An 18,028-nucleotide genomic window follows, 5' to 3' on the forward strand; every position below is an offset into this window, starting at 1 on the left:
AGCTTTCAGTCTAAAATGGACAAGATGTTGTTTGTTGATAGTGAGAGCTTAGGTGGTAGTTTATTTAAATGTGTCTGAATCCCAAAACATGAGGATATAATTACACAGAAGATTTGTACTGCATGAATTTGCTGAGTGTTGTGGCGGTTATATTCAAGTTGCTGGTTTTACTGTCTTTTTTTGCGTTTCATTTATATTTTAAGTGAATGGTGAAGTAGGTAGCACCTTCAGTATGTGCAATTATCTAGACAAATACCTATATGTGCGTGTGAGCACACAGGAGTATAGATACTGCAAATATTCTTGGGCTTCACAATAGGAGGAAAACATGCTTCACTTCAGGGTTGCACTGCTTTTGAGCAATTTCTCCAGTGCATTAGGCATCAGCATCAGACATGCATGCTTTTTTTTTTGCTTCACTTCTTCTTTTCTCGAGCAAACAAGTTTACTGTGAAGAACATAAAGAAAGATCTCTCTCCCCTCCCTCCTTCCTACTGTTTTTAGAACAGTGATCATGCAGTGCAGTCTCGTTCCACAACTACGACTGTGTTTTTTCATGTGCAGCAGAATCAGTGTCAGGGAGTGTTTAGTCACCTTCCTTGGTCACCTCCCAAGAGGAGAATTTTGTCTTGACAATTGATTTCCGCCATCTTATTGTGTCCTTCTCCCATGGTCTGGAAATGAGCACTGGCATCTCCGGCACAGAATGCCAGGAAGCTGCTTTTGAGTACATCAGCTGTGGCCACACTGCAAGGAGGTACATGAGCATCGGTTCTGTCCCGTTCTGTTCAAAAAGCGTATTCGTTTTGAAGGGATTGTCTAGGCTTCTTGGCTTGTACAGCATAGAGCACACTGTTGGCACTTAAATAATAAAAAAATCCCATTTATAACAGGTAGATAAATGTCACCATAAGAATTCTTCCCCAAAACACCAGTGTTTTATCTAAAACATATTTTTAAATTGAGTATAATTTTTACTTCAAAAAGTAAACTGACTTAAATGAAATATGAAATTGGAAAAGGTGATAAGAAAACTGTGTCTGGAATTCAAAGCCTAAAGCATAGAGAAAAAAAACACCGAAGTGAGCCTGAATCTAGTAATTCTAGAATATTAAAGGTAGCAACAACCAGAGATAGTAACTTCAATTAACTACCCAGACATAATCTTTCTTTTTCAGAAACCAAGATTTTTCTTTTCCTTAGGTATCCTGTTCATTTAGAGTACTTTTGCATAACTGATGAAACACCACACAAAGCAACTCTGTGTGTTTAAACTGAATTAGAATGTTCTTAAAAGTAGAGCTTGATTGATATCACAAATAAAAAGCAATAAATCTTCAGATAAAATAGTCCTGACACAATAGAAATGTAAATATGAGAAGCCTGAATAAATCAGTATAATTATTTGCATGTGTAAGTTGGTGTAGGTTCAATATAACCTCCACATTAACAAAATGAAGTACTAACTTTAGCACACAGGAGGAAACTGGTTACAAAACAGTATGTCTTAACAGTTAGCAATTACTAAACCCAGTATTCCTTCAGGATAATAATTAAATAGTGCATGTATAAAGGAGTTAAAATTGATTTAAATCACTTGGATGCAAAACTGTCTGACTTCCAAAGAAATAAAAGTTTCTGTTGATGGACTTCTGTCATTGCAATTCACTAAATCAACTCACATCAGCAAGCAGTACGTGGATAATGACTGAGGCCTAACACAAAATTCTGTGTGTCTTTAAGATTTGTATATGAATTCTGTATATGAATCGATCTGGTAAATATATAAGGGCTTTTGTGTTCTCTATTACTGAACTACATGTTGGAATTTGTGTTTTGAAAGAATCTGAACAACTATTAGAAGCTGGTATTGTTTTGGTGAGCTCTTCAAAGAGGAGGCCATAAGTTCTCCTTCCCTTTTGCATCATGCCCAGCACACCACAGCATGGAGAATGAATTGCTGTTGTGCCTCTGCATACAGTTAGCAATCAGATGATTTAAAGTGAACTGTCTCCAATTTCTCTCATAAATCCAGAGCTCCATATGAGATATGCCCAGTGTGAGTCTGAATAGGAGAGGACGCAGTGGCGGCGACAAGTGATCTCTGTATTTTCTTGATCTTTTTCGGGAATTGATGCTTAATATATGGAATGCTTGTATATTCATGCTTAATAGATGGAATGATGCTTAATGTATCTTCTGCTGCCTATGGATTCAAAGACATTTTGTTGCAATTTATAAAGTTGTGGAAATAGTTATTTCAATACAGATATATGGACATAAATGGGTATAGTTGTATCCTGGAGGGACATGATTATAGTGGTAAGAGCATGGCAATGGACTCTGTAAAGCAGAAAGTCTCTCCTCTCCTCTCCTCTCCTCTCCTCTCCTCTCCTCTCCTCTCCTCTCCTCTCCTCTCCTCTCCTCTCCTCTCCTCTCCTCTCCTCTCCTCTCCTCTCCTCTCCTCTCCTCTCCTCTCCTCTCCTCTCCTCTCCTCTCCTCTCCTCTCCTCTCCTCTCCTCTCCTCTCCTCTCCTCTCCTCTCCTCTCCTCTCCTCTCCTCTCCTCTCCTCTCCTCTCCTCTCCTCTCCTCTCCTCTCCTCTCCTCTCCTCTCCTCTCCTCTCCTCTCCTCTCCTCTCCTCTCCTCTCCTCTCCTCTCCTCTCCTCTCCTCTCCTCTCCTCTCCTCTCCTCTCCTCTCCTCTCCTCTCCTCTCCTCTCCTCTCCTCTCCTCTCCTCTCCTCTCCTCTCCTCTCCTCTCCTCTCCTCTCCTCTCCTCTCCTCTCCTCTCCTCTCCTCTCCTCTCCTCTCCTCTCCTCTCCTCTCCTCTCCTCTCTCGAATAATTCTTGTCTATTACATATACTCCGGAGGTGTTGAGCATTGTAAACTGGAGGTGATACTAGCCAGAGAATAACATAAAGCCTGTTTGTTCTGTTTTTTCTTTTCTTGAAGGCTTACATTGATGATCTTTGGCGAGCAACCTCCGTAGGGAACCAAACCTTTCCTCCCAACCAATAAAGCTTTAAAATATCAAGTATGGCCTGCTGTTACCATATCAGCATGTTTTGATTTCTAATACATAATATTGCTGTAAATAGTGCTACAAACAGATCAAACCTTGACTTGATTAACTTGACATTCGAATTTGTCACTCCACTACCTAATGGACTGCCTACATTTACAGAGCAACTGCAGCGTGAATACATATGCATGTGTTCCTGGTGTGCCGCAGCTGTAAATAAAGAAAGGTATTACTAAATGCTGTAAAAGCTTCTTAAGGACAGATTGTAGCAACCCTAGAGAAATCTGTCAAATACTATACAGTCAGAGGGAAACATGAAGTGTCTGTGGCTGGGACATAGCAATACTTTTGTGGGTTGATTGGACAAAATGTCAACTCACATTCTGATTTCTGTCTCTCAGTTAAGACAACAAAATCACCTCTACTCCAGTGAGAATGCAGCATTGAAATAAGACAGAACACTGTTTACATGGATTAATCATCTATCTCTTCATCTCAGCTACAAGATTAAAAATATTGCCTTCTTTTTTTTTCCCCCACAGATCTAGCTTTCTTTCCAGTCAGTGTGATGATGCACAGTAAATGCAATCTGCAGTTCTAGAGGAAACACCGAGAGCATAAAGAGAATGGGATAATAGCTAGAGGGCTCCATATGTTGATGACAAGGTATACTGAGAAAGAGATAGGATTAGCATTGTTCTAAGTACCTATGTACCTCATATAATACTACAAAGGAAATAACGTTTTCTAAATGCATAGTACTGTGCCAAAAGTGCAGGTGAAAAACCTGTACTTGAGCACAGACAGATGGGAAGCTGAAGTTAAGACGACATTGGAGATATGCACTATTGTAATTTGAGATTATTAAAAAGCTCCTAGCAAAACTCCTGAAGGGCCCAGTTCTAAACACTACCACAGAACAGATTGTACCACTGATAAAGGAGTAAGTGCGAGCTCTGTGCAAAAATACACTAATCTATTAGCAGGCTTGCTTCCACTAATCAGAAGAAATGAAATTGCATTCGAAGGTGAATGGAATTGTGTGTTGGGATGGCTATTGTGTGCTTGAATTTAGTTCTTCTCCTCAAAAAAGATGTTCAGAAGAGAAACAAAGGAAAAAAGTAAATGTTGCCTCTTTATGAGCTGTTGGGTGCTGTGCTTTTAGCGTGCAGGCCATTGATGGCAAATAAAAAATATTCCAAAAGCCTGCAGCAGTGAGGTAAGATTTATCTGGGCAGTCAGGACTGTTCTGAATTTCAGTTGGCATCAGTACAAGAAATATTTGGAGAACGATTATTCCTGGACTGGTCTATGGTTGTATGTCAGCTCTAGTATGAATATACTCCAGTTGTGTGTATGAGCTGAGATTTGATTCCCCATTTAATTCCCAAAAATATGAGACAGCACTCTAAGATGGAGTTGTCACTCACTGGTTAGGTAAAATACTGTTTTCTATTCAAACTAATTTTAAAAGCCATATGTTGTTTGCTTTGGCTTTTTTAAACGTGGAAACTGGAAATGAGGTTCAGAGGTGCCTTGGTGAACAGATGCTCTGGTAAGACAAATGCTAAATGCATCCACTAAATTAGCAAGTTTATGAACTTTTGATAAAACTTAATAAAAATCCACTTTTTCGCCACCAAGACTTGTCATATCTGGACAGTGTTTTTTCTGCACTGAATTGTCACTGTCTCTGAGTGAAACCTGCTTGAATGAAAATAGGGAAAAATCAGGTGAGAGCTGGATGCTGTTTGAACAACTGTGACACATGATATCTTGCCCTATGAAATCATTATAATTCAACACAAGAGTAATGTTGCTGCGTAAGTGTAGCTTGAATTCAGTCCATCAAAAAAGGCTTCCGCCTATTCTGAATTTTTAAGTCATGCCATCTTTCAGCTTAATGATCCTTTAATATCAGGCTGCCACTCTGCCAAAAATCCTAGAAGTTAAGTACTTACATATACATGGGCTGTAGCTGTAAATGAGATGTCTTCTGTGGACCTTGATAGCCGTAAGAGTCAAATCCACCTATGAAATCAACTGAAAGGGGACAAATTGCTCACATTAGCAACATCCTTTTAGAACTGATAGGCACTATCATCAAGAACCACCCAGCACACAGATTATTTTTGACAGGTCCCCTAATAATCTGTTAAAATTAGACCAGCTAATTGGGAAGATACAGAAAAACAGTTAAAAAGTAAGGAAAGGCAAGGTACCCTCTTTTTTTTTTCTTTACTTTTAAAATCAATTCATTTTTAAAACCACATAAAAACAGTAAAGGATTTATAACAGCCATCTGTCCACCAGGAATAAGCACACATCCCTCTTTTTCAAGTAGACCACCTCACTAATACAAAACAACATGCTACTCAGACATTACAAATGCTGAAAACCATTTATTTATTGGCATGAATGCATTGCTTCTGACTGCGATTACTGTGTCTGGCTTGCTGTCATGGCTCAGTAGAGGATGTAGAGGAGGGAGTACTGTTGATCCAACTCTGTCTGAGAGGCAGAAGCTTCTCTGATTCCCTGCTCTGACATTTGGGTTGAAATGCATGAACAGAGAGTTGGAACAATTTATCTGAGCTTCAGAGATGAAACTTCACAGATGTAAGGAAACCTGCATTTCTCTCAAGATGCTGAAGGTCTGCAGGAAGGTTGTAGGGTATTCCTGATGGCCTTCTCATGTTTGTTTTAAACAATATCCAGGAAAATTCAATCTCATCTGAGACCAAAACCCTATTTCTCTGCTATAACACTTTCTTTGCACAGGTAAAAGGGTACCCTTTGCTGCCTTTGTCCCAGGAGACTTAACTATTGGCTTATAGGGGTTATTTGGGGGCAGTTCTTGTCCCTGAAATATTGTCTCTTACATCACAGAAGTGAACTTGACTTTACTTTGATAGAAAAGGGCCAAAGAGTTCAGGTATAGAAGTGCATTTTTCACACATCTGGGCACTGCTACTGACAGACTGGCTCTGTGTACATTAAAAGCAAAAAAAAAAAAAAAAAGGTTATAGACAACAATTTTTTGTGGCTCCAAAATGCAGTAACAGTCACAAACAAACAAAAAAAGTAAGTTTACATGGTTTGAGAACTTCCACAGTGGTTGGACTCCTTAACACTTGTATTTATAAGGTTGTTTTAGTACTAAGGTACCCCTCAATATGTGCCACACTTAGTCACACTTATCAATGCAGTTTCACCCATTCCAGACATGTTACAAAAAATCAAATTCTGGTACCCCTCTATCCACCATTTACTCTGCAAGCAAAGAGCCACCAAAACACTAGACTGGCTGGGTATAGTATGTCTCCATTACAACTGCACACATGCTGAATCTGTCATCAAGTCATTCTTTGCTGGCAAGAATGGCCCCTGCAGAAATAATTTAGTCAGCTCTGTGCACTGTGGCAGCATTATGTATACTCCTCTCCCAGAAAGATGTGTTACTGAATTAATCCCTGACATCTCTAATGAAGGAGGTTCTATAGCCTCTCTGTGTTGCTTTTCCCTGTGCCTAATTTCCCAATGTCTAATTTAAATGTAATTTCCTGCAAATTAACTACTTATCTACATTTTGGCCTGTTCTCTCTATGGATGTGAAGAAAAATGAGCCATTTTTTTCTCTTATAGCTGCTTTTAAGCCTTTAAAAAAATTATTTCATGCTATCCACTGTTTTCAGGTTTAAGCAAACCTAGTTATTTCAAATTTTTCTCACAGCTCATGTTTTCCAAGCCTCTACATTTCAAAGCCTGAAGATCCTTCCTCAGTTTACTTATGCTTTTCTTACAGTGGAGTGCACAAATCAGGACTAACTGGGACAACTGCCATATAGTCTTCTGTGCATTACCTGAAATAACTCAGTAGGATTTGGGGTTTTGTATGTTTGGTTTGTTTTTTTCATCTTGTTTTTGTTGTTCTTGTTTTGTGTCATTTGGGTTTGGTTTTCAATTTCTTTTTTCAACAGCATCATAAAAATGCCTAATAATCAGATCTTTATTTTTGTGTTTTGACACTAAGTGTAGCCTAGCCAAGTAGTCCATATTTTGTTTGAAGATGATTGATTCTTCCCCACAGGAGCTCTTTTGCACTTGCCTGTACTGAATTTTACCTTCTTGATTTCAAGCCACTTCTCAAGATTATTTTGACTTCTAATCGTATCTTCACAAGTGCTTGTACCCTTCCCAGTCTGGTTTAATCTTAGATTTTTACAAACGTTCTCTCTTCTATCCTCATTTTTCTTAACCAAAATAATGAAGAGAACTATTTCCCTAGCTGAGGTACCAGTGGGATCTCATCTGAAATGTCCCATCTGCTTTATAGCTACATTTCAAATGCAGATTGAAACAATTCTGCACTCAACCTATGCATCCAGACAGTACTTCCCTGCCCTTCTTACAAACCTTTTATAGTGTCAAAATCTTGCTAAAATCAAGATAAATACCGTGTGTTGCTTTCTACTTAATCACTGTCTGTAAGCATCAGAATACCTTTATCAAAATGTGATCATGTCTTTGGGAACATACTAAATTTACAGGCACAGAATGAAGGATATTGTTTATTGAAGTGCTAGGCTGGGAGGAAACCTCCCCCTCTATTCAAATACAAAGATTGCAGAAGAAAGAATGGGCATATGTTTGCTGTGGGTATGGCTTGTTGTTTGCTTGCCCAGTTTTCTTCTCCTGTTGTTATTCTTGATCCCTGACAACACAAGTCAGAAAATACCTGTGTTGGATTGAGTATCTCACTGTTGTCAACCCATGTTGCTTTAGGGATATTGCCTATACTCATTTGTGCAGCTTAGCATTTCTTCTGTACTTTCCTAGAGCCTTCAAGCAATCTTTAAATCATTATTAGTAGGCTGTAGGCATAGACACTCTACTTTGCAGATGTGGGGCAAAAGGTCTTCAGGGTTGTTTTCAGAAAGCGAAACCAATGTGTTAAGAAAAAGATTTCTTTGAGCAAAATGATTTTGTGTGGGCATGAGGGAAAGATGTGCGCTGAATGTCTCTTCGTGCATTGTGGCTTTGCCCTGTTGCACAGAGCAAGGACAGAGTGTTAACAAGCCAGATTGTCAAGTGACAAACAAAGAAAGGTCATAGAGACATTTCTGTGTTCAGCTCACTGTAGAAGTTCCCATGTGTGTAACCAAATGATGGCAGGGCAGATATTACTACCATGGCCTCACTATAGACCAACAATGGCTTCTTACAGGCAACAACAAGCTTCGTAAGGGAGGTGAAGGGAGGTAATAGAAAGTGAACTCCAGTACAAAAGGATTTCATCAATTTCTTTGTAGCAAGGTTTCTTCATGGCGGCTGCTTCTCAGCACTGCAAGCCCTGTGGTGTCTGGACTATGCTAAAATCTCCCTGTGGACTCTGAACCAGTTTCTTAAAGCATGCACCAGGCTGCCCTTTCTGCAGGCATTTTGTCCTGGCTGTGCCTTAAAGGTCACTAAAAGTGTCATACAACTGATACGTTCCTGGCAGCCATAACATCAGATGAATAAAACAAGGCTCATTAGCTGAATCAGTACAGAGGCTTCCATCCTTAGCCTCACACATCAAACACTTTTTTGACCATTCTGTTTTACATTCATCTTACATGTCACTGTTATCACAAGTGGCTCATATCATGTTTCACTTTAGTAAACATACATGTGAACATATAAACAAACAGAATCCCATTCCTTTTGTGGTGAGTTGACCCTGGATGAACATCTGTTGCCCACCAAAGCCACTCTGTTGCTCCCCTCCTCAGCTGAACAGGAGAGAGAAAATATAACAAAACGTTCATGGGTCCAGATAGACACAGGGAGAGATCATTCAGCAATTACCATCACAGGAAAAATAGCTTTGAATTATTACCAAAGAAGAACAGTATAATGAGAAATAGAACCAAATATTAAACCTTCGTCCCAGGCGTAACTTAACTCCTGATTCTCTGCTTCCTCCACCCCAGCGACATAAGGGAATGAGGAATGGGTGTTGTGGTCAGTTCATCACACCTCTCTGCTGCTCCTTCCTCCTCAGGGGGAGGACTCCTCACATGTTTCCTCTGCTCCAGTGTGGGGTCCCTCTTATGGGAGACAGTCCTCCGTAAACTTCTCCAGTCTGAATCCTTCCCACGGGCTACAATTCTTCATGAGCTGCTCCAGTGGGTCCCTTCCTTGGGCCTCAGTCCTTCAGGAACAGCCTGCGGGTGTCCCCCACAGGGTCACAAGTCCTGCCAGCAAACCTGCTCTGGTGTGGGCTCCTCTCTCCACAGATCCACAGATCCCACCAGGAGCCCGTTCCAGCGCAGGCTTCCCACAGGGGCAGGGCCTCCTATGGGCACCCACCTGCTCTGCCGTGGGTCCTCCAGGGGCTGCAGGTGGGTCTCTGCTCCCCCATGGACCTCCATGGGCTGCAGGAGCACAGCTGCCTCACCATGCTCTGCACCAGGGCCTGCAGGGGAATCTCTGCTCTGGTCCATGGAGCACCTCCTCCTCCCTCTTTGCTGACCTTGGTGTCTGCAGAGTTGCTCTCAGTCATTCCTCTCTCACAGTTGCAGTTGCACAGTAACCTTTTCCCCTTCTTAAATCTGTTATCCCAGAGGCACTACCACCATAGCTGATGGGCTCAGCCTCTGAGGGCAGTGGGTCCATCTTGGAGCTGTCTGGCATTGGCTTTATCAGACACAGGAGAATCTTCTAGCAGCTCCTCACAGAAGCCACCCCTGTAGCCCCCTCAAAACCTGGCCATGCAAATGCACCTTTGAAATATTTTATCCTGAAATTTTTATTTTCCTAGCTGGACTTGAATAGGATAATAGCAGTACTACTTATCTGTAAAATGTGTTATAAAAAATTCATATTATTTTCTTCTTTTGCCCGGGCTAAGGGTCTTGTCAGACATATGACTGTTGTTACAAGTGTAACACAGACAGGACATATGGCTCAAAATAGTGACATATTTTTTATCAATAAGCACCCACAGGGATGCAAAATTTCAGCCTCTGCTCATGGTCAGAGTACCCACTGTTTCTGGTGTACATCAGGACAGGATAAGGGGCATAAATGGATTTCTCATTTTTCATTTCTGGAAGTCTGAGGTATATAGAAGAACCATTAAAATGTGATGCACAAAAAAAGACCCCATTATCATGGATTTGATATGGAATAAATTTCTTTTTAGAAAGTTCACAGTGAGAAAAATTAAAGCTGTTGAAATCAACAGATGGACAAAGAGAAAGGATTGAGTATGGAAAAAAAGCAACATCTTCCTGTAGAAAGCAAAAAGAAAGGTTCTTAAAAGAAACCAGAAAACTAGACACTATTCTACTTATAGAAATTTTTCTCTGTAAGATATAAATACAGAAGCACAAAGATTCAGGTCCTCTAATAAATATGTTGATAACTCCAGTGACTTCTATGAAGGAATGGTAGTTTACATTAGCTTAGGATCCAACCCAAAGAATTGCTTAGGGCATATGTTTATAGAAATGTGACTGACACTATGAATTTCCTTGCATTTTAGTAGGCATGCAAAAATCAATGCAGACTAGATATGAAAAGATACAGAGTTTAGGAATGGGGAAGGGGATAAATTGCTTTATCTGCAAACAAAATGAAAGGGAAAGATTGGAAAATACCCAGCTTGGCCAACCTGGAACTTGCAGTATGGATGACAACCTGACTGGTTTCAAACCCTCTTCTTTGTTGATTTGCTACTACTGTTAGTTTTGCTGATTATCTCATCCCTAACCTTGGTGCACGAGGATCTGCCTCTCACTGTGGTGAATCTACTGCCAGCACTCAACCCTGTCTTCATCATCACATCCATTTCCTGCCCGTGGCTCCTTCTTTAAAAGTGAAAATGCCTTTGGTAGTAATTCTGTATTAAGGGTGACTTCTCTACTGACTCCTCTCTTTTCTTTCACTTCATCTCCCGTATGAAGTAGTTTGTCTCCTCCAGTTCTATTAGTTCTATCCCAGAGACACCCAACCATCTCCTCATTTGCTTCACTGCCCCCATCTTCAGTCATTGCTCTGCACATAACTGTTCAATTTTTTGTGCAAACAAAATGATAAAGTAGCACTCCTTTCTTCAGCTTGACAGCCTTTTCCACTCCTTTTACTATTTGTTTCCCCTTCTCTCTTACTACAGTCACAAGAATTTTGTTCCATAAAACTTCTGCTTGTCCCAGTGACACACTCTTGATCTCTCTCTCTCTTTTTTTTTTTTTTTTTTGCATTTCCTTCCCAATAAAAATACATGCAAATTCTTTTTATAAAAATAATTTAAAAATTGACTCCATCCTTATCCCTGCTTGTCCCAGCCTTCCCCCTCCAACCCCTCTCAATGATTTCAGGCAGTTTCTGGAGCTACTTTTCTCCTCTTCTTTAGGAATTTTTCTTCCATCTTGTATCCTGTCCTTTGCATGCAGCTGGAACTGCAGTCCGATCACCTCTTCCCATTCAAATTTAGGCCCATAGAGTCCTCTCTGTGGCCATCCAGCCACCTTTCATGCATTTGCTGCTCTCTTTTTCCTGAAACTTGCCTTGCTGGGCTCCTTTGTCTCTTCTGCTTGTGCTCACCTTCCTCCTGTCATCATTCATCTCCTTTCTTTGAGGTTCTCTCTCCATCATGCTCCTGGAGTCCAGTGAGCAGTAACCTCTGCATTTTACTTTTCTCCCACTCCTGGTCTGGGTAATTGCACTCACAAACACAAATTCTGCTGTCATCGGCTCTCTGAGGTGTCACAGATTACCTGGCTCAGGCTCACTCTGCTCCTCCTATACAAATTTAAATCCGAGCTTCTCTCTGTGATATTTACTCATGGATAATTAAACATCAGTTCCAGTTCTGCCTGGCTAAAACCAGAACTCTCAGCTGCTCCTCCCTAACCTTCTCTGCTGTCTCTCAGAATGAACTTGTGTCTTCAAGTCTGTCTTATACTTGAGGATATAAGTTTGATGTCAACTTTGTTGTGGGCTGTGCAGGATTTAATTTCTGAAGATTATTTTTGCATAGTGAAGAAGAAGACTCTTCTACCTGTTGACACAGCTGTAACATTTACTCAGGGCTCCCAGTGTTAGACATGACAATTGTTCCTTTTTTTGTTCTTGAACTCACCAAATGTGGAGTTAAGCTGCAGGACTCACCTTTTTGTTTAGGTTACTCTTCTCTGCATCCTTCTACTGATTTAACCTTCTATATTACATCTAGTATGAACTAAATTTTCTTACGTTTAAAGCCTTTTGTAGAGACTTGACATCAATCTCTCCTCCTTTCAGGGCTAAAAGCTAAATTCTGCTCTCATGCCACCAGCTTGACCTCCATGCCTGTCAGATTTCCAAACTCTTGTCTCTCCTTGTGAGAATGTCTTTACAAATAGTTCTCTCGTTCTTTTCCCTAAAATTCTTCTTTGCTCTGTTGACAATAATTAGGTTGCCTGTGCCCTTACACTCCTGTCTACTTCAATGAATAATATTTGCTCATAGTTTCTTTGTGCTCACTTTCTGCCTGTACCCATCAGTTGCCTGTTGTCTAACATGCAAATTGCTAGCTCCAAGAAATTGGTCTGGTGTTCACATTTGTACAGTGCTTGGCATTATGGTACTCCTTAAATATATCCATGAACCTAAGGCACTAAAATAATACAAAAAAAATAGAATTACCCATGACAAAGATGATACCATTTAAAAGAAAAGAGCTAATGACCAGGGAAGTGTATGTGCATGTGCTCATGGATGGTCCTTGCATGTACATGCCATGACTGGACATATTTCCTGTGTGGTATAGCAGAGAGACAACACATGGTGTTCGTATGCTACACCTGACCTGTGAGGTGTTAAATTTATATGTGCTCTCTCCAGAGGCCAAAGACTTGGTTCCCTGTAGTCAGGCTTTTGAAGTGCTGGAATTAAGCTTCACTGCCACAGCAAGGCACTTCACTGCAGGTGTAGCTGGAAGGAAGGAGAAATGGCAAACAAACTACAGCTAATAACATCACTGAAAGCACTGCTGGTACAGAAGTGAGTCTGTGAGGCAAGAGAGAGCTGTACACAAATAGTGGTAGCTAAAAACAGGCCAGATTGAGAAAAACAAATAAATGGAAGGCAGTAAAATTAAGTTTGATTTTAAGGATTTTGGAAATGACATATGGGGCAAAAAGATAAAAGAACATATGGGGACACCTTTGCTCTTGCTGCTTTGCCAGTATCCTGCTACCCAGCTCTCTGTTTGGTGAAGACACTTCCAAATAATTCAGTTCTGCTGCCTTTTTATGCTGTGAGCATGGCCTGGTGGCTGTTCCACAATATAGCACACAGGAGGAGGTTTGCTTGAATATGATCTCCATAAAGTTTGTTTACAATGGTAATCAAACATTATTGGTCTTTGTGCTGAGTACACAGTGATTTAGGCTCTCAAACCACAACACAGCCAAACACCAGGGAAGCATGGGGAAGGAGACATCTGCCAGCACATGAGGCTGTGCCCTTTGTGCTGTCACAGGAGGATGCAGAAATGGCATAAGGACTTGGACATGAGGTCCAGTTCTTGTGGTGCAATGAGCAGCATTTCTGCCAAACAGCCAGTAATGAAGGACCTGTGAGTGCTCTCGGCTCAGCCATTTGCAAGGTGAATATAAAATCTCAGATTTTAAGCTGTAACCTCATGGCATTTCTGAGCTCTACAATGGCCACTGGAGCTGCAAAGGGAAACCCTTACATAAATTTTGATGGAGCTTCTCAGCTCAGATTATGCCCCACTGCCACTATTTTCATGCTGTTTACTTGTATAATAATCAAAATTACTCAGTAATTTTTTGCTTCACAGGGTCTTGTCCTCCACTTTCTTCTCTTATTTTGTTTCTTGTTGGTATAAGGCAGCATCTTCTTCTGTCTCTGTTTCTGCTGATCTCCTGGCTGAGTCTTTGATCAGCCCTTCTGAGACAAGATACAGGACTGGGAAGGCACTCAGGTTTGTGAAGTCTAATAAACATGATGTGGTGTTTCTGTCCTCACAGAAATATGGGCAAGGATTTCTGCCTGTTGCTCTCTATAATTAGGACCAAGCAGGCATGCAGATACTGCATTCCAGGTGAATCCAGCTCATGGTTGTACCCAGCAGAAAATACCAAGGTAAATGGTGCTGTGGGTCCAGAAATTAGACAAGTCACAATTTGTCTCTGATTCTGAGGTGGAGAAGGTATCTGGTCAGTAGCGGACCCTTGGAGCATGACATAAGGAATACCATGCTCTGGAGCAAGGCCTCTGCAAGGCAGGGCTAGCCAACAGTGGGAACCACGTTGAGAGGATGGGAATCAAGGTCCTTGCTGAGCAGAAAGGAGACAGGATGAAAGCAGCCAGGAATAACCAAGCAAGGGCTGGGAGGCATGAGCAAGTCTTCAGTAGTTGAAGGCAGGAACTGGGACCAGGGATAAAGCAGTCAGGAACAAGGACCAGAGGCCAGGAGGAAACAGCTGGAGCATAACTGTAGTGATGAGAAATACTGGACTGAAATGGCCAGCACTCCTTTTTATACCTGACAAATATACAGCAAGCCACCTGTCAGCCTGTGCACCTGGAAATAGGGTTGCTGCCTGACCTCTGCAAGGCTTTGCAAGGTTTGTCTCCAAACTTGCAAAGAGGCTTGTCTGATGCTCAGTAAAGAAAAGCACATAAAAGACCTTCGCTCAGCTAAGAGAACAAGAGAACAATAACAAGGTAAGAGAACAATAATAGTCTGAACAATATATAATTTTTCTAAACTGGACAGACCTGAACATTGCTGGATAATAGCCATTTGCTTTCAAATTTTCATCCCAAGTGCTGAGCAAAAAAATACAGCCCTGCAATATAGTTTTTGACTGACAAATTATTCTAAGAATTAAATGTGTGGTAGACTGAATTATTGTAGAAGTTATCAAATGAGTCATTAGTAAAAATTGTTCTTAGCCAGAACACTTCTAGGGGCAAGCAATAAAGAGAAGAAAAAGAAAAAAAGGAGGAAAAAGAAAATGCCTGGGGCAGTGGCCTCCAAGTGTGACTGCCACACTAATAAATTAGAAAAAGAGTCATTAGTAGGTGCAACAAAGTGGAGAATTAAGGCCCAAATCTATGAAAGTTAACAATCCAAAGCTAATGAAGATCTATCTAGATATTTGAAAGGAAAAGTAATAAGGAAAACTTTAACAGGAGTCATGCTGATAAAAATAATTTAGTACAAAGCTATGCTTATGGCATGGAGGAAACTGCAAGGAGCTCACACTGACTATCTCAGCAGGAAGGACACTAAGGCTGTGGGCAGGTGTCCTTCTCAGGGCCACTGGAAATAATTAGTCTGGTCCACCTGCAGCAGCTCGTCACCATTCCTCTCGAAGACTCTGCTATCTGTCAGCCTGGAGTGAGCTTGGATGGCCAGAACCTGCCATGCTCTACCAACCCATTTTGGCTGAAACCCTAAGGAGCAGCCAGCTGCCCTTGAAGGGTGGAACACCAGGGTGGGGAAGGGGGCCGGCAGCCCCACATGGCCACCTGCAGGCTGTTCCTCTGTGGGATCCAAGCTGCCTCTCCCTTGGGGGATGAAGGAGGAGATGCTCCCCATTGGAGGACCTCCTTTCAAAGCCATCCCTCCATGTTCAGTGCAAAGTAGCAGGAAAGGACTGATGATGAAATGGAATCTTTCACCAGCACCAGAACAAAACTTTCCTGAAAGTATTTTCATGCAATTTTCAGCTTGTGGAGAGTTTCAGATTTTGCTATTTTCTTTCTGATTTTGAATATGAGCTTTGTCTATTTTTCAATGTCAAAACATTTCCATGTCCAGGAAAACCATGCCCTATTCAGCTACATCAACAACCTGACCATCTCTTCAAATGATCTGTAGCTTTTTTTTGTCAGAGCCATGACTAGTTACTACCTCATGCCTGCTACTGGCTTGACACAACTGCCTGGGACATTGTTTCATGGTCTGAATGCCTTTGTGTTCCTCTCCTGAAACAAATAATTCGTGACGAGTAATATTTTCATGATGGTTCGGTATGAAACATATCTTTCTTCAAAAAACCAGATGTTAGTGGTTCATTCCTTTTTGACATGTGCAGATCTTTTCCAACACTTATGCAATGTCATTCTTGAAGAGATACAAATTGTGTGGTCTATAGTTAAAAAAAATTATGTAAGGTAAGTATATTTCCCTGGCTGTTACAATGCATTGATTTTATTAAGCAGTATTGATTTGTGATGAGCTGCTGGAAAGGAAATGTTACTTCCTTCAAGCTTTACATTATGTTATTTAGACATTTTTAAACTTGGGCCTGACAATCCCCACCGGAGGTGATGATGGATGCAAGGGGAGTGGCAGGGAAGACAAGTGAGGGAGAAAAGAAATTAGCATAGATGAAGCCAGCAATGCCACCATTTTCCCTTGTGTGATTTTATTTATATATTTGTCTCACACCACAAGCCTGTCTCCTAGGGATACCTTGAACATCAGCTTCATTAGTTACGAAGGCAGCAATCCATAACCAATTTTCTTTTCATGTCAAGCTTGTTCATGTATAAACCCAGCCTTTTTGTTGGAAACATTTGCAATTAATCCCACAAACAAAGAAAATGCAAATCATACAGTCTACCCTAAGCAACCCTTCTGACTCAAGGCCCTGACCACCATCTATTATACACTAAAATGAATTGAAATTCCCACTTTGAGTCTAACCTAATTTTCTAGTGATAATAGGCATGGATTCCCAGAAGCATTCTATGCACCTAGATAGTAACATCCTAATTTCCCTTCCTGGTAAATGTTTTAAATAAGATTTTAGCACCAAAGGAAATTAACCTTTAAATTAATTGTAATTATAAAATGCCATCACTGATTTTGTCTTCAGACTAATTACTTGCTATTATTTAAACAAACTGCACCTCCTCAGAGCTTTTAAGTTTGTTTCTCTTTGCAGTGCTGTGCCAAATGATCACAGAGCAGGCTGTGTAATATCTGCCAAGCCCTCTGACACCTTGGACTGCTTAGGTCCATTTGCATCTCAAATGCAGCTGGTTTCACTTGTCATATCTTCCTGCCATAAACTTGTTCCCCTGTGCTTCAGCCTCGCACTCTGCAGCTCAGATATTTTCAGCCTGTGCCTTGGAAGCAGCGAGCACACCTTAGGGGATGAAGATTGCCTGTGCTCTGTTCTGAGGAGAATAAGATGCTCAACACCAGCCTTCTGCTCTGTGAGGGGCCTCCTCCAGGACAGGACATGACTGGAAATAATAACACAGGAACCAGCTATTGATTTGTGTGAAAGATTGATGCTGTACAGGCATCTCAGGGAATTTCCTAAATGTTCCTGGTGGCACAGTAGCTCTCCAAGGCAGCTCTCCTTAGGATGACAAACATGAAGTAGCACCATGGGATTTCAAAGGCTTTTCTTCCTCCACACTTCTATCAGCATCCTGACAGTCAAAAGCATCCCATTTTCCTCCCCTTGGTTTACTTCATGTAGCAGTCACCACACTAAATGAAACAAGTAAGTGGAAAAAGCTTCTAATTGAGCTGCAGGCTGTAAATTGGAGAGCGCAGCTGAGCAAAAACAAGCTGAAGCTTCAAATCTGTAGCGTGTTCATTGCATTCCCATTCACAATGACCTGTTCAACAGTTTGGAGAACAACTGTGTTTTGAATATTGTCTTTTTTTTTGTTCCTATTATAATTTGTTGCTGTGCTGCCACTGCAGACAGCCTAGGCTGTCCCTAGCCCTAACCAAACAAGTTAGACCAGTGATTCACTCTGCTGTGAAAGAGATGTTTGCCACAGGGCAGATTGCTCTTTGGAGTTACATCCCTGCCTCCACTAACTGTGGTGGAAATCTTGATTGTTAGTTTAAGCTGCAGGCCTACTTACATGTGGCTGTAGGAGTGTGAGATGGATGCCACCTGTGACAGCATGGAAAAGGTGAAGATGGAATCACTGGTGTTCTCCAGAGAAAGACTCAGGACACGCTACA

At 41.2% G+C, this 18,028-nt stretch overlaps 1 protein-coding gene across 1 annotated transcript in view; it reads right to left on the reverse strand.

Annotated features, from left to right (window-relative positions):
• Positions 1-4,978: 4,978 nt before the first annotated feature.
• NKAIN2 (sodium/potassium transporting ATPase interacting 2) overlaps positions 4,979-18,028 on the reverse strand; it is a gene marked incomplete at both ends in the record, with an annotated part of 72,552 nt that continues 59,502 nt past the window's right edge. The window contains one exon of the mRNA XM_082303420.1: positions 4,979-5,064. Coding sequence (XP_082159546.1) covers positions 4,979-5,064 — 86 coding nt within the window. The remainder of the gene's footprint in view (positions 5,065-18,028) is intronic.

The sequence above is a fragment of the Coloeus monedula genome (assembly GCF_965178545.1).
Source record: "Coloeus monedula genome assembly, chromosome: 2".
Classification (NCBI taxonomy): domain Eukaryota; kingdom Metazoa; phylum Chordata; class Aves; order Passeriformes; family Corvidae; genus Coloeus; species Coloeus monedula.